The sequence below is a fragment of the Rosa chinensis genome, chromosome 1 (assembly GCF_002994745.2).
Source record: "Rosa chinensis cultivar Old Blush chromosome 1, RchiOBHm-V2, whole genome shotgun sequence".
NCBI classification, from domain to species: domain Eukaryota; kingdom Viridiplantae; phylum Streptophyta; class Magnoliopsida; order Rosales; family Rosaceae; genus Rosa; species Rosa chinensis.
The window spans coordinates 40,611,221-40,635,179 of record NC_037088.1 but is presented as its reverse complement, the minus strand read 5'-3'; the positions used below and the strand labels follow the sequence as shown (position 1 = coordinate 40,635,179).

General features: G+C 36.9%; 3 protein-coding genes across 3 annotated transcripts; 1 reads left to right on the top strand and 2 right to left on the bottom strand.

Annotated features, from left to right (window-relative positions):
- Positions 1–578: 578 nt before the first annotated feature.
- LOC112174583 (protein VASCULAR ASSOCIATED DEATH 1, chloroplastic) lies at positions 579–9,396 on the bottom strand. The gene is made up of 18 exons (XM_024312388.2): positions 8,937–9,396; positions 8,591–8,650; positions 7,802–7,852; positions 7,509–7,574; positions 6,587–6,682; positions 6,352–6,453; positions 5,976–6,073; positions 5,702–5,889; positions 5,203–5,243; positions 4,347–4,428; positions 4,114–4,200; positions 3,959–4,013; positions 3,590–3,656; positions 3,272–3,371; positions 1,998–2,059; positions 1,842–1,884; positions 1,393–1,688; positions 579–1,080 (listed from the first exon to the last, which is right to left on the bottom strand). The coding sequence occupies exons 1-18, from the start codon at positions 9,132–9,134 to the stop codon at positions 832–834; spliced, it is 1,941 nt and encodes a 646-aa protein (XP_024168156.1). The 5' UTR covers positions 9,135–9,396; the 3' UTR covers positions 579–831.
- A 2,817-nt stretch (positions 9,397–12,213) lies between these two features.
- LOC112197057 (hydroxyproline O-galactosyltransferase GALT3) lies at positions 12,214–13,725 on the bottom strand. Its single transcript, XM_024337627.2, has one exon. It carries the CDS (start codon positions 13,184–13,186, stop codon positions 12,320–12,322), a length of 867 nt encoding a protein of 288 aa, XP_024193395.1. The 5' UTR covers positions 13,187–13,725; the 3' UTR covers positions 12,214–12,319.
- Positions 13,726–18,667: 4,942 nt separating this feature from the next.
- LOC112174576 (serine/threonine-protein kinase D6PK) lies at positions 18,668–23,624 on the top strand. The gene is made up of 3 exons (XM_024312376.2): positions 18,668–18,989; positions 19,775–21,207; positions 22,579–23,624. The coding sequence occupies exons 2-3, from the start codon at positions 19,823–19,825 to the stop codon at positions 23,450–23,452; spliced, it is 2,259 nt and encodes a 752-aa protein (XP_024168144.1). The 5' UTR covers positions 18,668–18,989; positions 19,775–19,822; the 3' UTR covers positions 23,453–23,624.
- Positions 23,625–23,959: the final 335 nt, after the last annotated feature.

Here is a 23,959-nt window from a genome sequence, read left to right as displayed (position 1 = left end):
TTTATTCAAGGGGCAATAACCCTCTTCAGCCTCGTATGAGATCTCCCACAACCTCTTTGGTGACTTCCGACAAGGTTGCATAAACCTCTATTGCCTCTCAATAGACGTCTATTGGGGGGGCAATACATGGTTGATAGTCGTATATTGAGGGACAATACATGACTGATAGTCGTCTATTGAGGGGCAATAGACTATCGGGGCAATAGATGACCGGTTACCGAAATCCGACTAAAGTTGGCCAGATTCTGACGGCCAGTTACCGGAATCCGACTAAAGTTGGCCAGATTCCGACGGCCGGTGACGAGGATCTGGCAAAGTCTCCTATGATTTCTCTCTCTTCCATTTTCTCTCTCTCTCTCTCTAAGTTTCAAAAGGGTGAGGGTAAAATGATATTAAAAAAATTAAAAAACAAAAAAAAAATCTTAATGAGCTATTAGGGAAGACCTCCTTAGAGTGTTTTGGATAAGAAGAAATTTAAAAAATTTAATGGAGTAAGTGGAAAAAATATCTCTAAAAATGGGGTAAATGGATAAAAACTCCATAAAAAAAATAAAAATAAATCACTAGTTATCGCATCTTAAAACTTTATTCTTACTATTTTTTGGCAATACGTGTGGCTGCTAAGTGATTACTACTTAGCATTTCAGAACCGTTATTTGTATTCCCCTAGACGAATATTGGCTATGAGAAATTTCTCTATACGCTTACTGATTCTAGGTTACAACAAGTTTTCTAATTTTCTAACTTGAACAACTTACATTTCTCAATAATACCAGAGGAAAAAAATAGAATAAAATAAAATCACCAAAAGAATGAGGATTTACAGTTCGATTATTTACGCTTAATAAGATGCTTGAAATCTTCAAGTTGAGCTTTTAGGAGAGCATGTTCATGTCGCATGCTCTCAAGCCGAGCTTCAACCAAGTTCATCTCGTCTTTAAGGTTGTGAACTCGCTTCTCCAGCCAAGTAATAACTTCAGAAGATCTCCCACCAACACCACTGCCCACGACACTTGTATAGTCCACAGGAGAGTGCACATGGATGTGTTGGGGTCTAGCTAGTAGTGCAAGTATGCTCAACTACATCAAAGAAGACAAAAAACATTTAGAGGAAACCACAAGATTGAAACCCCCAGCTTTTCTTCAGAAATAGAGCCTCAACACCACTCCATTTAAAAACAAACAAAATAATATTTCCCAAGTTGGAAATCTACGTCCGTCTAATTCACTTACAGAATTTCAAAATTTGTACGACTATAAACAGCATTTCCCTAGGGACTACAACAGAAATTCCAATGAAAAACATGATCTTGGTAACTCATCATTTGGCATGTAATTGCAAATTCCAATATGTGAATCGATATTACATAATATGTTAAAGGGAGTAAATACCTGCATTATGAAAACCACGGCAACAATGATAACTATGATCAATGGAAGATGGCTTTGATTCCTCAAGGATGAACCAAATTTCATCATATAATCTCTCAACCATGAGGTAAGAGCGTAAGTATCACTCGGACTTTCTTGAAATAGACTGCTAACTTTGTGCTTAGGGTTTATGGATGCAGATATCTGTTGTATCCTATCACTAGGCTCGTAAAACTTTTCAGAAGACTGAACCGTCTCTGCTTCCTCTGTAGGATGAACTTCACATTTCTGAACCATGCTAACCGTGTGAATACTCTCTGCTTTATAAAAATAGTGTCATAAACCAACCAGTAAGTAAACTGAAAACAATTGCACTACCAATTGAATTGATTATATTATCATCTGCAATACCAAGGAATCAGATATCATAGAGAAAACCATTCAATTATGTATATGTACAATAGTCTAACCTGCTTGTTTCTCAAGGTTCTTTGTCTTCAACAATTCATGTGCCTGAAAAGGACATTGCACGCGTACACACTCTTAGGTCAATACTAACAATATGACAAACACCAAATTCAACATGGTTGCATCAACAAATCACTCAATAAAGGAATTGATGATACCATGTTTATCCAGGTAGCAAAAACCTCTCGACATTCTTCCAAGGTAGACTGCACTATCTTTCCTGTGACCACATACAGGACTTCCCATCAGATCAAGCTTAAATTTCTTAAACTGACAAGGTCAAGACTGTTTAGCTAACACACATGCATGCTTTACATCATGCCAACAGTTTTCTATACAGGTTATTTACATTGTAAAACTATATCTATTTAATATAAATAAAATGACACCCCATAAAGATGTACATAACAACATAGATTCATTTATGAGTGACTCTAATTATTAACCTGTAACACTCGGTAAAATAACATTTAAATTATACGATGACCATGGTTAACCATAGAAACATAAGAAACAAGAATCTCGACTGTCCTGATTGACAAAAATTAACCAACCCTCCCCAACTCTTATGTACTATTTAGCCCATCAAAGTCATCTTTGGATTCTTCATACAGCAACTTCAAGGAAACCTACAGCTTAAAGGTCCCCACTCAAGCTCATGGGCACGTACATTTAGGGAAAGCTCAACTCAGAAGTCTATAAATAGCTTCAAATAGTATTGGTAGATTTTAATTGGTATTCATTTCTGGTGTCTTATATTCCGGGCATGTTTAGCGGTCAGGAAGGGGGAACTCATGATACAGAGACATAAGCAATGGGAAGGGAAGGACTGCCGTTGGGAAATATCCACAATTGCTCTAATCTGGATCAAGGATTTTTAAGTGGGGTTGATTTACATGTTAATTCCACTTCTTAGTGAACCCAAGGAACTCATGAATCGGAATAATCAGAACTTACTAAACTACATTTTCCATCTTAATATGTAATCAGGACTTCTGTAAACTTACTCATGAATGAAAGTTAAACCTACTAAACTTGCATATCATTTTTCTTAAGAATCAGAACTTACTCATGAACCGGAATAATCTCACAGATTTTAATTCTGCTTCCCCACACAATCAGATATCTTTATAACCTTAATAAACTTTTATTTTTTCTATATTATTTTCTCTTTCATTTACCTAGAGATTGTATAACTTAAAATTCATGGCATAACATATATTTTATTTGTACAACATCCAACTACTCTATAAGTTAATAAAATTGGATTTTGAATATGTGCATTGACTGCATTTGACAGGTTATGTTATACTTTTTTGGGATTTTTTATGTTTCTTATGTTCTTCTCATCAATGTCATTCCTTATGTCATGCTTCATGTCGACTAATATAAACAATAACTCAAAAGCAAGCACAAGAGGTCAAGAGAACACCTTTCCAAACAGTTCTTTTTGAAAATGCCACATTCAAGTAAATCTTCAAATTGCAGCATTCCTTTGATCCATCAGTATCTCTCACCACCTTCCAAAGCCCCTAATATTAGAGACATAAAAACAAAAGGTAATTTACAGTTATTGTGCAAATAAACGTTTGACAAATATATGATTTCTATTTTATCCAAATCTACAAAAGCTAAATGTTTAATATCACAATCAATAAATTATTAAGATAACTTTTAAAGACCTAGTATAGCAAAAATTTTAAAGGGAAGTTAACATCATTAAAAAATAAAGTGGAAGAAAATGGATCACCTCAACCCGGAAATAATCTCCATAAGGCACATCGTTGATCTCTTGTGATGTCTCAATAACTAAATGACTGTAAAAAGTCACAAGTGCCACAAAAATTACAGAAACCCTTTAGAGCAATATTTGAACTATGAAGTAATGTTATTTTATACAAGCTGCTATGCTTAGTAGATTAAGGGGAGAAAAACAAAAAAAGATAATGAACAAAAAAAGAAAAGCAAAGTAGACAGATCACAATCCAATTCAGCATAAAACATGCAGGCAATCTGGCTCAGCCAAAATCAATTCTGGATATTCCAAATTGACATGGTGCCCAGTTCATTACTTCACTTTAAACATTTTAAATGATATAGTAAACAACATCATATCAACCTGTTTCTGTGTACTCGAAATTTCTGGAGCTCCTTACAGCTACCAAATTTTGCACCTTTATGACAACACAAACATTATTTTTCATACCAAAACGAACAGAAATATAAAACATAATCCACCAAGAAATTTAAATATAGCATGATATGCAACCATACCAAAGTAGATTTTAATTGGATGCTGAAATGAAACATCGCGGGTATGTCCAAACTTTTCATGAGGCTTCCATGAAGTGCAGCTGAACTCTGAAAAGGATCACATAAGCAAAAAGCAGAAAATACAGAAAAGAATTAGAATAGCTTCCATCCATTAGCTTACAAAAAGTAGCCACCACGAATCTTGAAAGAGTGCTAGTTAAATAAAAGAAATTCATCAAGTTCAAAACATTAACCTTTATCTCCACAACTGTTATGGAATGATTCAATGAACACATCATCTGAGTAAAAGAAACTAAAGAAATCTTCAACCTTTATCTGCATGTCAAAAGATAAGCATAAATACAAAATACTTTTCACAAGTGGAATTGTTAGTGAAAGAAAAAACACGTCACAGACTACAAATGATTGAAATATATTGCCCTCCCTCAACCTTTGTTCTAATTAAAGAAACCTCTCCTCTAGATTCAGAATTTACACATTTACCCTTGCACATGTCAATCTGACTCTCCTAGATAAATATGTGATGTACCCTTATGCCTCGAGCAGTTAAACAATTTTTTTTTCCAATGACTCACTTCATTCTCATCACCTTTTTTGTATAAATTTGTTTTTTTTGGGTGATGATATGGTGTTTGGTTGAGTTTAAAGTTACACCTGATTTGTTACTGTCCTTCCTTACCCAAATATGATCTAAATTTTCAAGTGACATGGTGTTTGGTAGAGTGGGTACACCTGATTTGTCACTGTCCTTCCTTACCCAAATATGATCTAAATTTTCAAGTGATGGACTCGAAAATGGTGCTCAAGAACAACAGAAGCTTTTATGGTAAAACTGGAAATCCAAGTCAAAACATTTTCCTTTTCAGGGTAAAATAGTTAAAGCACGATGTTGATGCAAGGATTCTGCTACCACAGTGGCCAATAGGTTAAATGTTGTGTACCCACTAAAAGCTAAAGGTTAAAAGATCAACAGTTGGATAATCAGGTCAAACTTCAAGGCAGAAGAATGTACTTCCCACAGCAAATACAATGAATTTAAAAAAATTATAAATATAATACAAGTTAATTTCAGACAAGAAAAGGAAATACCGGAAACTGCGACTCCGCAACCTTTGTATAAAATTCTGGAACTGCATGTCACATATAACCAGCTTATTTCACATTTATATAACATAAACTAGAAATATTGAATACAATATCAGTGAGCATTTATTAAATTACCAAAGATGCAGTACGATGCTATGCACACAATTTAGCAAAACTTGAACCCATGACCAGCTTCATCCCCCTACCTTTTTACCACTAAAATCCTAGTAACTTGTGCATGAACAATTGTGTCGATCTAAAATACATGCACTGATCAAGTGTTCATATACACACCATCGTCTAAAGACTGCAAATTTTCATACTTATGGAAGTGATGCATGCATAAAATCTAGTTAACTAACCCCGACCTTGTGTTAGCCAATCTACACTCAAGTGACACATAGCACAACCCAAAAATGAATGATCCCCAAGATAAATGCAAACTCATCTTTGACAAATGAAGCAACATCAGCAATGATCCCAGACTACAGACTAAACGTACCGTCTGGGGCATCAGAATCTTCTTCCTTCCATATCAAGGTATCTCTTGAAGATGAAGGTTCACCATTCAGAACTGGTTCTATATCCTCTTCGATAACACCTTTGGGCTCTGGAAGCGATGTCAACACAGAATCGTCTTCGACTTTGGGTGGGAGCTCAGAATCCTTTGAAATTTGAGTATCAGTGTTCCTGACCCACATACATGCAACAAACATTGATGAGTCGAGTGACAGAAAATCAGATATCAGCGCAAAACGCTAATGATACTGAAGTACCTTTCAGTAGAATCCAATTCATTAACTAAGCAATTGGAGCTCTCCACTTTTTCAATTACAACTCCATTCTCTTGGTTTTTAGTCTCAGTGATTGATTCCTGAAAAAGGAAACATGCATATAAGAGGGAGAAGGAAGAAGGGTTTACATACAGGCACAACTGGGGTACAGTCCTTTGCATCAAACTCGTATCATGTTTTCCTTCATGCACCATATGAGGTAAGTTGATGCAATTATAAACATGCAATCATTCATCACAGTAATTCAAGAAAAAGAAAAAAGTAACCACTACCTGTTGTTCGTTACAGTATGACATCATTCACTAGAGCAGTTGCTTGAACGAATACATTAAAATAAAACTACATTTATCACCACTACCTGTTGTTCTGTAGTCACTTTGGCACCATCAACATATGGCGCCCAACCATCATTTATGATTCTGTAAGCTTCATCACGGGACAGAAAGGACGCAAAGAAGTACTGCCAAATCAACAAGTGATGTAAGACATGGAAGCTGATACTGAAATGACATCAATAAAGGTTTAGGCCAGGGTTTACATGATATCACCCAGTATAAAGTATAAAGGGATATAAACTTCTGATTTAGCACTACCTTCTTGTCTCCAACAAAAATTTCTATTGCATTAGGAAAGATCCCTGCTGTCTTCGCCCTTTTTACGCATGTGACTTCCTGGAATGGGATTATTTTCTGAAGTAGAATTTACTAGTTAGTACATGATAATATTTCTTCCAAGTCCAGAACCAAATGTCAAATCATAAAATATATAGCAACTACTGGGCATAAAAAGTGAATCAGATTTGAAGCTCCTAAAACAATTTATGTAACTGTCTGGATCCATGGGAAACGGGTGTATTCATTTCCAGGCATAAGCCAGGAACTCCTAGACTAAATCCCTCAGGAAATGTCTTGAGAACAAAGTTGCCCTAAAAAAACCACCTATCCACTTTTATTGTTTCATCAATAGTGTGATCCAAGAATTGTTTCTTAAAAAATCAAAACATACAATATCAATTCCATGTGGCTTTATGATTCAATTTCAAGCTGGCATGATCCATAAAAAATTTCCTTTCCTCGACCAAATATTTTGCTATGTATAACAAATTGACTGTCTAATATCAAAGAGTGCCAAAGGTTCTTAAATTAGTATCATTATGAATCGTTCTGCTCTTTATGAACCTTTTTAACACCTATATCTATTATTTAATTAATTGGAGATAAACAACAATGATGAAAAGAAGGAAGGAAAGACTAATATTTTATCTTTCTCATCAACAGAAAGCAGAGAAATTAAGAAAACCCACTGATTCTTCAAAATATTCACTATAAAGCACTGAGCAAGTAAGTTTCTGTATTCATTTTACTTTAGGTAGGTAGTTGGTTAACATCAAGGTTTCTTTTGTGTTATAGCATATTCGGTTACTCTCATGTATGAGTGAATGAACAATTGTACTATTCAATACAATAATTGCAAAATTTAATCTGATAGAGGTTGTACATAAGCTAAACATCATACCTTTGTCTCATATCCAAATATATTTGAGTAAAAGCAAATATAATGAACAAACAGGTACATATGACCCTACAAGAGACATATAATAAGTTAGAAGCATTGATGCCAATTCAATCAAGAGTTAAAGAGAAAATATAAAATTGAACTTTCGACCAAACAGACTAAAATTTAAAGAATGCTGAAGCAAAAAAAAAAGGCAAAGCAACACATCTGATATAACTAACAAGAATAGATACTGCAACTCCTGACATACAACTTAAATTCAGAATAATAGCCTATAGATATATTAAATTCACCTGAATAAGTATATTCTCCTGGAATGCACAATTGAAATCTTCGATGAGGGCCTGTAGTAAAAAAAAAGAGAGAGAGAAAATTATGTCAAAAATATATTCCAATAGCACGCAAGTAATACTCAACTCTATAAGTAGCTGTCTCAGTGCGTGTGTGATGGCGTGTGAGACAGAAAGAGAAGAAGAACCCAACTTCTTTTTACTAATAAGCACACTAAAACCTCCAGGATTAGAAATTTAGATATATTAGAATCAATATGTGTTGGGTACATTATGTACTATTGTAAGGGCTTGTTCCTCTACACATATAAGTATGTGTGTTCCGAAAGCCAACAGATCTGTACAGAACCACTTGACATACAAATGGTTTAAAAGCCTACAAATTTGTGTATATTGCTTGTGATTATCAAGCTTTTCTTTCCTCACAAGAAAGAATCCAAAGACAATCAGGTATGATAATGGAATTAGCACTATGACTCCTTTCAATTATAAATTAGCCCTTAACTATAAAGTGAAGATATCCAAAGACAACCAGATATCTGAACTCCTCTATCATCAACCACTCCAACATTTAACAGCCCAAACATTACTCCCAATCTATTTCATATTGTGGCTTCCTACCCATAAGTTGCTCTATGAAAGTATTCATCAATTAAATTTTCTTCATGATAATTTGCCAAATGAGCTGAAAACTCAACAATTAAACCAATTTGGATAAAGATGTAAAGGCATATTCCTCCATCTACTTCATCGAAAACGGAAGCACTAAAAGTAAAAATTTCTTTGACTCACTTCTTCAGCTGGAAGCCGAAACAACTGCCGATACTCTTCACTCTTCAATCTTGCAGCAGACTGTAAAATTAAAGCAGAGCAATCAAACACATAAGCACTTTAACCAAACAAAAAAATGCTTACTAAAAATCGCTTCTCCAGCAAGTGCTGAATTCACTAGAATTAAGCTAATCTCTTCTTACTAAATTAGAATGCAACGTCAAACAAAGCAATAAAAATCCAATTGGATTGGAAAGCACACATTTCCAAACAGGGATAGCACAAATTACAAATACGAAGTTTACAAAACAAGAGCACTAATAAGCACAAAGTGAATTAAGAAGAAGAAGAAGAAGATTGGGAGGACCTGATCGGCGTTGGGAGAAGCAAAGGAAGGATCGGTGCGATCAGGTGTGTCGGCGGAGCAGGAGACGAGCGGTGAGGACGAGGCGGCGTCGGAGTCGGTGGAGAATCTTGACGGCGAGGGCTCGATGACGGGGTGCTGCTGCTGCTGCTGCTGGGGCGTGACTGGGATCCTGTCGGGGGAGGCGGAGGCCACGGCCATTGCGGGTCGGGTCGAGTCGGGGGAGTCCGAAAGCGAAAGGAGGAGGGGAGAGAGGAAAAGGAAGGAGCGTCGGTTGGGGTTTGGTGGTGGAGTTATGTGCGGAGTCTACGTCAGTGTTAAATGGGAGGGAAAGAAGAGTCGAGTTGGGAGTCAGGGAAGTCAGTTTCGGGGTGACGTTGACCTTCGGGACACGTGGCGGTGTATTGTTATCGGGGAGGTCTGCTTTTTTGTTTTGCTTTGTCGACCCCCGACGGAATCAGTTTGTTTTGCTTTGTCGACGCCCGACGGAATCGGTTCGGTGTGCGGAGCATTCCACGAATGATGGAAAGGATATGGGCTTTGAAAGTGGGTAGGTTTTGGGCCTAAGGGTGGCCTGATTACTTTTGGGTTAATGCCAAGGCCCAAGCAATTGATTCTAAAACGTTTTTGTTCGCTTATATGGTTGATCTCAGGCTTAAATATCTTAGTTGTAATCAACTAGCATTAGATGCAAATGAGTTAGTGAATAAAACTCAGATATTGAGATTTAAATCTAAAGGTAGGAGCACAACCGAGCAGTCAGGTATTGTAATCCAAAGTAGATGAGCACACAATTGACTGATAAGCTTATTATCAAATACAATTTATTGAGTAGGTAGACAGAACTCACATATAATTGAGTAATAAACTTATTGAGTAGGTGAACAGAACTCAAATACTGTATTCTCATGTACGTTTCAACAAATTTATTGAGTAGATGAACATAACTCAGATACAATTGTGTAATAAAGTTATTGAGTAGGTGAATATAACTCAAATACTATATTCTCATGTGTGTGTGTATTTCAATATATTAATTTTTCTCTTCACCTCACCACCGATTACTGTATATAATGTTAATGAGATTTGAACTTATAACCTCCACAATGTTAAAATATTTCAAATAACCAACAAGTCATTGCTCGCCTAAAATATGTGTTAAAGCTAATCTCGCAAATTAAAGGACATGAGTTTTAAAATTGATTAATTTGAGCAAAGCTTTGCACGAATAAATTTTGGGTCAATGCCGAAGGCCCAAGCAATTGAATAAATCCAAAGGGAGTAATATGACAATATATGTCATCAAAAGAAGAGTTTTAAGTTTATTAAAAAAAAAAAAAGAGTTTTAAAATTGGGTAGCCAAACCTAGCCCGAATAATTTGTTGTCAGTGCCCAAAGCCCAACACAATGTTAAAATATTTCAAATAACCAACAAGTCACAGCTCACCTAAAAAGAAAATGTTTAAGATCCCAAAATATTATACAAAAAACCTATACCAAATGAGGTGGCATGTGCCACATCGTCATCTTAATCCTAATAATTTCCGGCATGTCTTCCTATTTTATTCTTTTCATTTAAAATAAAAATCAACAATTAAAGTTTTTATTTTACTAGAACATCTCCAGAGTCCTTCCCAGTGAAGATGACCCGCCATACCTATAGCCATGAAATCATGAATACAAGCAAAGACGAGGACAAAATTATAGACAAGAATCCTATAAAACTGTCAAAGAAGGGCAAATCATGTAAAGGCACTTGACTATTACTCCGGCCTCCAATCGAAAGCCAAGAATCTTTGCTACATCGGCATCTTCCGCACCCTTCCTCAAGTGCCTTAATCAAAAGTTAAAGAATCGAAGGTCGATGCTTTTAATATCTAAAGATGAGCAACATCTTAGTTAGGTCACATGACTTGTTTCAGTTATGTTTAATTTTTTTTTCTCTTCTAAAAAAAAAATGTTTAATTTTTCAAGGCTAGGTATCTATATATAATCACCCACCTCTTTCTATACATCTGTGAACTGTTAAATTTACAGGGTTATAGAGTGCTTTGTTTGATCATCACGTCTTCCTTTTAGATAAGGAAGTTACTTTAATGTTCTTTTATTGAAATGAATATTATTAGATAGATAATATGCTGCAAATTATTTAATTGAGGGTGATGATTGGACATATGCCACATAGGATGCCACATCCTTTGGTATTAATTTTTTGTATAATTTTTCACTACTCCACCTAAAATGTGTTAAAACTAATCTCGCAAAGGCCATGAGTTTTAAAATTGATTAATTTGAGTGAAGCTCGGCACAAAATAAATTTTCAGTCAATGCCGAAGACCCAAGCAATTGAATAAATCCAAAGGGAGTAATATGACAATATATGTCATCAAAAGAAGAGGTAACTTAAATCAAACCTGGCCCGAATAATTTTTTGTCATTGCCCAAAGCCCAACACAATGTTAAGATATTTCAAATAACCAACAAGTCACAGCTTGCTTAAAATATGTGTTAAAGCTAATCTCGCAAATGACATGAGTTTTAAAATTGGTTAATTTGAGCAAAGCAGCACGAATAAATTTTGAGTCAATGCCAAAGGCCCAAGGAATTGGTTAATTTGAGCCAAACCTGGCCCGAATAATTTTTGGTCAGTGCCCAAAGCTCAAGCAATAGGTGAAACAAAAAATAATTCCAGTGCCGGGATTTGAACCCGGAAATTCTCAACCTTTGAATTTTTATGAGCTACACTGGATAGTTGTGATATAATTGGATTTACAAACTACTTAAACATAAGTCCACATCACATAAGTGGTTTTTTTTTTTTTTGAATAGTTTGTAATTTTCGATCAATGCCCAAGGCCCAAGTAATAGTTGGGAAAAAAAAAAAAGGAATTCCAGTGCAAGGAATCGAACCGGGAAATTCTCAACCTTTGAATTTTTTATGAGCTAAACCAGATGGTTGTGATATAATTGAATTTACAATCTACTTAAACATTAATCCACATAAATTTTTTTTTGGATAGTTGTAATTTTCGGTCAATGCCCAAGGTCCAAGCAATAGTTGAAATAAAAAAGAGTTCCGATGCCGGGATTCGAACCCGGAAATTCTCAACCTTTGAATTTTTTATGAGCTACACCGGATGGTTGTGATACAATTGGATTTACAAATTATTTACATAAGTCCACATTACATGAATGTTTTTGTAATTTTCGGTCAATGCCTAAGGCCCAAGCAATAGTTAAAATAAAAAGAATTCCAGTGCCGGGATTCGAACCCGGAAATTCTCAACCTTTGAATTTTTTTTATGAGCTACACCGGATGGTTGTGATACAATTGAATTTACAAACTACTTAAACATTAGTTCACATCACATGAATGGTTTTAAAAACTAGAGATTTAATCCCTTGGTTACATTGAAATATTCAAGCACACGCAACCACTGATCCCACCTCTTGAGCCTATGAACAGCCACCGTCTCCGGTATAAGCTCATGCGAGCACCTCCCATTTGTTCCCGGATAATCATACATGGCCGGCTTATTACTGAACCTGTTCTTCGCCTTGTTTCCCATCTTCAACCATTTTCCGACCAACTTGTCCTCGGGACCAAACACACTCTCCTTGGGAATTTCAGAGCTTCCAATCCACTCCACCAAATCCCACGACAACAAAAACCCCATCCCGGACATGTACTCCACAAAGGGATTCATGCTAGCACAAGGGATAACAAATCCATAGTACAAATCCACCCTAGGCAGTGCCTTGAGCGACAAGGCAAGCGGCTCGAGCCGGATGAAAACGTCGTCGTCTGCCTTCATTACGTAGTCGTATTTTCGAGGGAGGAGTTGGGCGAGCGAGGAGAAGTACGTGTAGGTTTTGCCGCTGTTCATGTTCTCAGTGCAGTTGAGAATGAGGATGTCATCAAAACGAAGCATTTCGAGGGCGATTAGGACACGCTGCTCGGGTTTTGTGAGGCTGCAGAAGACGAACTTGACGTGGATGGTGGCGAGAGGAGATGACTGGATGCCGTAGATGAGGCGGAGGAAGTGGCGGCGGTCGTAGTTGTCGGCCCGGGTTAGGATCCCGATCATGAGGCTGAATTGGGTTTGATTAGGGTACATGGTGGATAATTTGGAGGAAGGATTTGGTGGTGGAGGCTTTAGAAAGTACTGGACATTGAAGAAGATGATGAATAGCAAGAGGGGTAGAATGAGGGAGGGTAATGTAACTAGGACTATCCATCTGTTCCTCTTCATTCTTTCTCATTCTTCTTTGGTCTGGTTTCTGCAATTTATTCAGTGAAGAGTTTATGGTAACTCCTTGAATAGTTACCATTTGTAACTGAAGCTGTGCATGTAGAACATGTTGATATGCATCTGCCTTCTTCATCATGTGAAAGAAAATCTTAGGAAGTGATCTTACTCGTGCACAAGGCCAGAAATGGTGCAGAAATTGAAGGGGAAGGAAAGGGGATGAAATCATGTGCGGATCACGTGACGGCCATTGCTGCTGGGGGTTACTTGTACAGTGGGACTTGACCCGTTTTGTCTGGATTAGAATGGATGATATTCCACCATGGATGGAATATTCGATCTTATGATCTTGAACAAGGTGTCGGATCCTGGTTCGGCTCTACTGAATAGCTGGGCTTTGCTTTTCTTTGTTTCATTCTTCGTAGGTCTGGCCTTTGCTTTTTTAAGTACAACCTAGGTTAAAACTTGGAAGCCTAGCTAGAATGGACCAAAAGTCTAAAGGAGCCTATAGCTAAAAGAAAGAGCTGTAATTATTTTAAGAAAATTAGATTTTATTCCCATGAACAAGAAGGCAATTTCAACTTTACGCATATAACTTTTCACCTTTGGAAACCATGAACACTATTTTTTTTATCTTTTTCACATAATCGCAGTAACATAAAAAAGAAAAAAGAAAAACTATTCCGTAGTCTCAAGTTGTGTGGAAATGAGACTGCATTTTTATTTTGGGATTCCCGTATTACACTCATGGGAGTCTAAAATGAGGTGATGGTTACGTATATAAGATAATTTTCAATAGAATGAATGATAGAGAGCTAAACTTGGAGAAAATTGCAAACCTTAGAGAGTTACTTCTCCACGAACATGTAACATTGGATTGGCTTTGAAATATATTAATATGTGTCAATCATTTAGGCTTTAAACATATTTCTTTTTGAACAATTCTTATAATTAATTTATGAGATTGCTTCGTCTATAGAATAAATAAATAAAAAAGCGTTATGAGAGCCTTATTCTAACAGTTGAAGTACTGTACTGCTCCCACAACTTAAGTTTTCACTCCAATTATTGAATGAAAAATTGAAAGAGAAAGGAATGCTCTTATTGAAATCAAATCTTTGTACCTAGTGAACAACATTATTGAACATCGATCAAGGAATAGAAACTTCATATTCAACGCTTAAAAAGGATTCTACACTTTGAGTAAAACTCATAAAATTCTCTAGAATCTTTGTAGTTGAAATGTTGAATATGTGTTATTCAGATCCTAATCCTCTCTCTGTTCTAGTAGAGAATAACAAAAAGGTAGCTATGCTCCTGGTTTAGTGCAGGATTCAAAGGCAATGTAACTGAGAACACTCTAGTTAAAGAAGTCTTCGGTGGACCAAAGGCACTTAAGATAGTGAGAATGGAATCATGAAAGAAACGCACTTTGAATGCCTTCATCCTCCTTTTCCTAATTCCAATGCCCAAAACCACACTTTCAAACCTCTAATTGCCAACTTTTCAAAAAGCAAGGGACCAAATGCAAGCCCCACAGGAGATTACAAAGCACTTCTTTTTGGGTTAGTGTTTGTATGAAATTTTAGCATTTGAGTAGTTTAATATTGAGCTAATCATTTTGATCACTATGTTTAAGCTTTATGGGATCAGTGAATCACATGACAACTTGCCCAATCATGATCAACATCATCCATATATTCATATTTTCTCTTATACAATTTTCTATGTAGTATCTTATAATATCTTGAGTCTTGTTTCCAATAGTACGTATTTTAGGAAGTATTTGATTATACATATACGTACGTTATGTCATTATGAAATGATCATTTTACTGCTCTATTAAGTTTTTATCCACGCTATTACATTCGGCAATGAAATGATCCCTTCAATCACTCTTGCATATCACATAGAATTGAGGCTGGATTCAACATACAAAAAGAAATTGAAGAGGGAGTCAATCAGTCATACATCAACGAATGTGACTCGGTAACCTAATTTCTCAACATGTGGTCGACCTTTATTAAAAGTTTGTAGCCCAGCTGGGTGTTGAATATTGAAGTTGATCACAGTGTTGCCACACTTCTATGTCTTGCGTAGTTATGATGAATTTGATCCTTTTCTTCAGTGACAAATCATCATAATCCTTTCAGATTAAGCAGCTCCATATTCCTAATAAGCCTATGGACAGAAAATGGAAAACTCTTGTGGACAGAAGTATCTCTCCAGGCGTGTGTGAACTGTTGTTTTCAGTTGAAAGTTTGAAACCAGAGAAATGAAAGCCTTCAATGCTCCATGGATGTGACAAATCAATGATGGTGGATCCAATATGTTGGACATTATAAACATGATGGACTGTGACTTATAAGACATTTGTAATGGCGTAGGTTCAACAGATTCGACAAAGAATTTTGGACCAAGGAAAAATTGTACAAATTCAGAAAAAATGTTAGAAGATACGTTAGTTCCGGATCTTGTGTGTGTGTGTGTGTACATGGACTATAGAAGTTTATAAGATCGAGTAAAGATACTTTTAGATTTTGTACAATACTATATATAGGAAGACAATCACACTCACTCTTCACTTTCATGTTTAGTCCTTAACAAGAAGGGAAAAAAATACATTACCATATCAATATATTAACTTCAGAGAGTGGTAAAGGTTTTATGTAGTGTAGACCAACTCTGCACTATAAAGTTGTCTCATACTATACTAAATTCTTCCTACCATTGTATTAAATTAGTTTACTTAATATTTCATGATACATTGATTAATGTACCTAAACGAAACCCAAATGGCGAAGTTTTGTTTGGTTGATTTCTTTAAACGAGTGTGGACAAGATAATCTTAAAATCTCTCAAAGAGGCTACAGTATAGACATGCAACGAGACTAAAATTACGAGTTTGATAAATTGTCCGAAAGAGACTAAAAGAAGATGCGAGAAAAACTCACAAAATTTGCGGTAACTAATCTAAAACACAAGCGGTGAATAAAAATAAACGCAAAACAAATGGAGGCCGTGGACGATAGGTAACAAGAGACAGTCCAGGAGAGCAGTCATTGCAGTCACTGATGGGTCTCTCCGATCGACCAAGCACTGGTATCAGTTTTCACATTCGTATTGTATTCTTCTCCAGTAAGTGGTCGTAACCCCGAAACCGTTCTCGACGCCTTTTTTGTCAATTATTGAATAATTCAGCTCCAGAGTCCAGAGTCCAGAGCCTCCAGTGTTATCGTTTTGGCGCCATATATGAATATATAGCTGCACGCCGATGACGATTCGTCGTTTTCTTCAGTCTGCAGATTCAGCTTGACCGTTTTGTTTTTGTGTTCGATCACTTCGATGACTCAGCTTGACCGTTGTTGGTGTGAGAGAAGCTTTAGGTTTTATTAAAGCCTGAAGACAAGCTGCAAAGGTGAATTGGGTAACAACGTTGCTGATTAGTTTTGAGTTTTGTTCTCTTGTTTGGATTTGGATCACGCGCCACATTCTAATTCTTTTTGTGTTGTTCTTTTTAAAATTTTGGTGCATGTGACTTGGGTTTTTTTTTTCTTTTGACTCTCTCATAAAGTGGTTGTTCAATTGGCTGAAGCGTCCTTCTCGATGTGTTTAGATTGACTGACTACTAAAACGGAATCTCCAAGTATCATATTCCCTTTCAAAAAAAAAAAAAATCATTAATACTTTTGCCCAAATTTTTTTTTTAACATTATGTCTTTCTATAAAAGAGAAAGTTAATATTTAGTGAAATTCGCTACATTTTTTTCTAAGAATTAAAAAATATCCATTAAACAATAAAGTCAAAACGACGCTGTTTTTCATACTCGATTTATATATGAGGAACAGATAAATACTAAATCTGATAAACACTGCTCACTATATAAACACCTTTAAGCTCACTTGTTCAAGCAACCTTCTAATATTGAAACATATCCGGCACCCTAATCCCTAGCTAGATGTTAACCAAAAGCCAAGGTACTCAATGCTGGTGAAATTGGAAAACATAGAATAAAAAAATCTATGATTTTCATCAATTCTAGAAAGCTAAAACAGAAGAAATAAAATAAATGCATGGAGTGCCAAACTAGTCTACCAATGCATAGAGCTAGTTTACCTCTGATTAAAATAATTTACTTAATGTATTGGCACATTGATACTTTGATAGTACTATAGACGAACCCTACAAATAAATGCTCTCATTATCTAAACCTCTTAATACAAACATTAATTAATAAGAAAAATTACTCAAATTGATGGAAAATTTTCTATGCACCGGCTGTGCAAGTGAACTAGTATATCCAGCAGATTTCAACCATTGATATTTATAAACAATTTTTTTAATAACAAAAAAATATATTTGATGTTATTCAGCTATCCATTTCCGTTGTTGCAATGCATGTCGAAGCATTCAATATTCTCTCCAAAATGATATTGTAGTTAAATAAAAAAAACACGTGCATTGAATATTCTCTCCAAAATGATACTGTAGTTAAACAAAAAAAAATGAAATACATGTTTGTTCACCTGGTAAAACTAAGTGAATAAGAAACTTATGGCTGATCACTCACCCTTAGTTAAAATTAAATCTAAGATTCAGTAACGACATATGTTCTTGATCAATGTCATTGAGTGAAAGAGATTGATTAAAAACTTTAAATAAAGCAAAACTCATCAACCACAAATTTTCGAATCTAACAACAAAAGCTCTTTTTGGCGCGCGGGAGTAGAAGTTAACAACCTAATTCAAAAGCAATATCAAATAAAAATAGGGAATCTTTGAAAAAAAAAAAAAATTATAGCACCTTTAATTTCCCTCCCTATATATCAATCAATCAAACAGTTGATTGTAACATCAATTGCTTCTGTCCATACACATTGAATCAGTCTAAGGATATATGATATCAGTCCATCATGTCCTCATTTTCCATCACTCTCTCTAAAGTATAAGGCAAGTCTAATTTTTCTTAGTTGCACCTTCACAATTCTTACCATTAGTGATAGGTTATGCACTCATTAGATATAAGAATATGATGAATATCAATTTATGCATTTCTATTTCTGAAAAATTATACATGATAAAAACCTACTTAGCTTCTTGATCCTTCAACTTCTCTATGATGAAAAAAAACAAAAACAAAAAAAATCCAGAAACCAAAAAATTCATCAAGCCAAGAAAAATGTAAAATAAAAACCCCCCAAATCCCCAAAAATACCAAACCCCAACACCGCACGCGCTGATCCCCGCGTCTGGTGATGCCGCTTTTCTGACTGGTCTCATGACTCGGCCTCCGGTCACATTGAAGAGGGGCGCAAGACGAGAGAGCGCGTCGCTGTCTTTGAAAAAAGAAGAAGTGTAGTGGAAAGAAGGAACACGCGCGGGTCCTACGGCCCCCCCGGGGTCCACCCTCAGTCTCTCTCCAGCTAAAGTGCGCAGCCCATACAAAAAAGCAAAAGCTGCCTATTTACAAAGAAATCACCATAATCGACCTTTTTTTCTGCTCTCTCCTATCCTTTCCTTCTTCTCCTTCTCTCTCAATTCAATTCAATTCTCTCAGAGAGAGAGAGAGAGAGACCAGACTTCTAGAGAGAGAAAAGCTAGAGCGAGAGAGAAGAGAGCTTTTCTGGAATTTGCACCTTAACCCCCGTCAACATTTCGTTTTAATATTTTTTTTGTTTGTTTGGGAAAAAGAGGACAGTGTAGAGTAGGGAGAGAGAGGCTGAGAGAGATAAAAAGAGGGAGAGAAACCCTAAATTGGAAGCCGGCAGCTGTACGGCGTCGTTTTTGCGAGTTCGTTTTGCTGCGGTGCGTTTCTGTGGTTCTGGATTTTCTCTTCCATTGTGTTTTTTTTTTTTTTTGCTGTGATTTTCTTTTTTGTTTTGGCCGTTTTGGGAGTTGGGGCTGGGTTTTGGGGATCTTAGTCTGGTCTCCGTGTGTGTGAATTTTGGTATTGTCTTGATTTTTTGTGTGGGGAGAAATGCTGGGTTTTATGGGAGAGAGTTGCTTGGAAATGAAGGCTTTGTTGAGCTTGTGGGTTTTGCCTTTTTTTGGTTACCATTTTTCTGTTTTTGTAGTTGTTGGACTGATTCTTGGTTTTATATGATCTGGTGAGATGTATGGAAGCTTCAACGATTGGGGTTTTATGAAAGATTTTGTGGTTTTGGGTCAATCATGGATAATTTGGAAAGGGTTAGTGAGAATTGAGGGAAAGAGATTTATATGATGCTATGCAACTACATTCTTAATAAACATTCCAAATTTGTTTGCTCTGTTGGCATTCGACGTCTGATTCTCTTTTCTTGGGATCAAATTTTGTGTGTCTTTCGCATTAAGAGGCAAAACAGCACCAGGCATTTCAGTTTGTTGTCCTTGTAGGAGATAGGCTTCTGGGTGCCCAAAATATTACTTCATTCTTTATTGTTTTGTATTATCTTTTATTCAAGTAGTCTATTGTTATTCTCCAAAAAAAAAAAAAAAGTATATTGTTGAAGTAGGATGGATCCTGCTTCTGTTTGTGGACTACCCTGCAGTTAAGATGTGAACATGAATGTGAAGTACAGTCAAAGCTAAAGTGTGGTTTAATTTTGCAGAGTTTTGATCAGAAGATTTCGCAATGCAATGATATATGGTGATTGGACATGGAGAGGGGTCCAGAGTCAAAGGCGTTTCCTGTGAAATTTCCCATGGTAGGTGAGATCTCATTCAGTCGTACAACTTCAACAAGAGCAGGAGGTCACTTGTCAAATTTGCGCACTGGTTTGGGAAGAGAAGACGTTGCACCGATAAGAGAAAGGGGTCAGTTACCCAATGGGCGCTTGGCTTTTGTGAGAGAAGAAATTGCGTCAAACTTGCAGTCTATTTTGTTAAAAGATGGAAGATCTGATTCACGAGAATCTCAAGATTCAGACTCACCTATACCTTTAAGAATACGAAATGGAAAGGCCTCTTTTCCAGAAGAGGAAGTATTTATGTCTGAGGCTGTTACATTCAAGGGACATGGAGAATTATTCGATGAAGGGGGTCCTAGTTCTTTCTCTGGGGTTAGTCACCCTCCAGAACCTGTTGATACAGATTTAATGAAAACAGTTTATGTTCCGGTTAGTCAGAATCAGACTGAACGTGGGTGCTTGATGAAGAGCTTATCCATAAAAGGCCCTTTCCTCGAAGATCTTTCACTCCATGTTCCTGCAAAGAAACCAATCCCAACTGCTCTTTCCCCTTCAGAAGGCTTGGTTGAAGAACCCAATGACGTAGATGCATTGTCTCCACCATTTGCGGTTCATCGTGCATCACAAAATACAGATAATTCACTCCTTCCTCCAGATTCTGAGGAGAAGGAGTGTGTTTGGGATGCTTCTTTGCCTCCTAGTGGCAATGTAAGTCCGCTAAGTAGTATTGACAGTACTGGTGTTGTCACTGCTATGAGCATTGTCAATAGCCGTGCCAGTACTTACAGAAGTGACGCAATGACAAGTGATGGTATGCTCAGTGTTGGGAGGACCTTTGAATGTACCAAAGGGAGTGTTAGAGGAGAGTCACTAGAGAGTGCAAAAACTAGTGTTAGCCGGGCAAGTGATAGTAGTGGGCTTAGTGATGACAGTAATTGGAGCAACATTACTGGGAGTGCCAACAAGCCCCACAAAGGAAATGATCCTAGGTGGAAAGCTATTCTTGCTATTCGAGCTAGGGATGGGATTTTGGGTATGAGCCATTTTAAATTACTTAAACGCCTTGGTTGTGGTGATATTGGTAGTGTATATCTTTCAGAACTTAGTGGAACCCGTTGTTATTTTGCAATGAAAGTAATGGACAAGGCATCCCTTGCAAGCAGGAAGAAGTTAACTAGGGCTCAGACAGAGAGGGAGATATTGCAACTCCTGGATCATCCATTCCTTCCAACCTTATATACACATTTTGAGACCGACAGATTCTCCTGTTTGGTCATGGAATATTGTCCAGGTGGTGATCTGCACACTCTGAGGCAACGGCAACCTGGAAAACATTTCTCTGAGTATGCTGCAAGGTAAGATTTTTATTTCTGAAACATTCTCTCAACTGTCTAGTTTGAAAGTTAGAAACTGTTTCTCTTTGGGCCATTTTCATATTCACTTGAGGTTGTTCACCTTTATTTGTTATTACCTCGGTCTCTTTATGAAAAATCATAATCTGACTTGCTCTATGATGATCATACTATTTGGATTCATTTCCCAGTTTAGGGAAATGAAAGTGTACAGTCGTATGGATTGCAAGTATCACCACCTGTTAGTCACTGGCTATATTTAATCCATACTTTTAGATTTACTTTTTAAGTAACTAGAAGTTGAACATCATTTTGAAGTTCTAAGCTATGGAAGCTTAGTTGTATGCCTTTTGAGTCCAAATAGTGTTTAGAAAATGATGAATGTATGAACATTAAAAAACATCATGTGAATAAGAAACTGAACAGAATATCAGAGTATTAGATATTCCATAGTATAGAAGTATACATTCTTTGATTGGACCTTTTTTTAATCCATACTATAGATACCTTGTGCATTTAGTTTTCATAACTTATTTCTACCTTGATCTAGCAATGATTTTAATGCTGGAACACTCGTTTGGATATGTTGCCTTTTTCCCCACTTGGAACTTCTATCAGAATATGAAGCGTAGTTAGTGCATCGGAGAAACCTTTCTGTGAAGCCAGAGAACACTGATAAAGTCTGAACTTTATATTCCTCAGTTCCTTACGCTAGTAATGGTAAGCCCAATTCCTTAACTGAATCAAATAGCTCCTCAAAAAAAAGTCCCCATGAGTAATATAAAGACTTGGTATAAATATTTGTGACTATTTGTTAACTTTTAACTTAGACAGACTGTTGAGTGAGCTCAACAAATTGTTAAGTCTCATGAGTCCTCTGCATTCGAAATGCATAAAGAAGGGTATTTGCTTACTTATTGTAGTCAAGCCAAACTACCTCAATGTCATGCTGTCACAATTTTCTCCTTATAACTAACGGTGACCAACGACCAACAAAGATTTAGTCGGAACAGTCAGGCCCATGGTTTGATTGCATGAGTGGGTTCGTACCCCCTCTCGGTACTAATCTAGTTATTTGCCTAAAGACACTAAAGTTCGGGATGAAATCCAATTTTCGAGCTCACAAAGTGAGGTTTGGGGACTTTCTGGGTTCTATAATTACTTCATCTATCAGGATGAGATGAAGTATAAATTGAGTATTTTAACTGCTGGAAGCGTGAAATCATTGTATCATGTTTGTTACTTGTGTGCTGTTTTGTATTTGTCTGGCAGATGAGATACTACTGCATTATCAATTTGGTATCCTAAGCTAGTCTTCTTTGCTACATAAAGTAGGCAGGCACGTGCTCATTCATTGCCTATCTTTGTATGCAGATTCTATGCTGCGGAGGTTCTGTTGGCACTAGAGTATCTACACATGCTTGGAGTTGTCTACAGGGACTTAAAACCTGAAAATGTGCTTGTCCGTGATGATGGCCATATAATGCTCTCAGACTTTGACCTTTCCCTGAGATGCACTGTTTCACCAACTCTGATTAGAACATCTGATTTTGACCCTTCGAAGCGAGCAGCAGGGGGTGCATTCTGCGTCCAGCCTGCATGTATTGAGCCCTCATCAGCATGCATTCAACCTGCTTGCTTTATCCCCAGGCTCTTCCCTAAGAAAAACAAGAAGACTGGAAAACCTAAAGCTGAGCCTGGATTTCTGAGCAATACACTTCCAGAGCTTGTGGCGGAGCCCACTCAAGCTCGGTCTATGTCCTTTGTTGGAACCCATGAATACCTAGCCCCTGAAATCATTAAGGGAGAAGGCCATGGTAGTGCGGTTGATTGGTGGACATTTGGTATATTCCTGCATGAGTTACTGTATGGTAAAACCCCCTTCAAAGGCTCAGGAAATCGTGCTACATTGTTTAATGTGGTGGGACAGCAACTCAGATTCCCTGAGGCACCAGCAACTAGTTATGCAGGCCGCGATCTAATCAGGGGATTGCTTGTGAAGGAGCCACAACACCGGCTTGGGGTGAAAAGGGGTGCAACTGAGATCAAACAGCATCCCTTCTTTGAAGGCGTCAACTGGGCTCTTATTCGATGCAGCACACCGCCAGAAGTACCGAGACCAATGGAACCTGAGCTGCCAGGGAAATTTGGCGCAGTTGACCCTATTGGTGTTGGAAGCAACAGTAAAAGGATGGTAGGGTCAGATGTGAAGTCCGGGGGTAAATATCTAGACTTCGAGTTCTTTTAGTTTGAATCAAAGGATTCATCATGTACTGTCTTGTATTAGTTCATCATGTACCCATCGTCATTTAATCCTAAGAGAGTATGCCTGATTTACTGTGTTCTGCTAGTGAACTTAAACTCTCCCTACCTCATTAAATTAAATCCCTTGTGAGGGGAAAACTGTTTAGTGAACTTCATATAGTGATAGGCTTCACCTGGTCCTTATTTGCATGGTACCAAATTCAGTGTATCTGAGTAGAGATCTCATTATCTTGTCGGATCTAATATCGTTAATTGTTATTTATAGAGAACTTCTACCTCTATCCTTTATATTCTGTCTGCAAAAAGTTTATTACATCAGTATTTTAGCAAATGTGAACAGAAGCATCATATTCATGGTAGGCTTCAGAAACCAGTCCACTTGAAAAATGGAAATTCCTGTTCTGTTTTATACCTCTGCTTCTGGGTTTTGGTTTGGAGGACTAACATGATTACATGAAGCAACCAAGTGCGTAGTGCCGAAAGGTTGGGA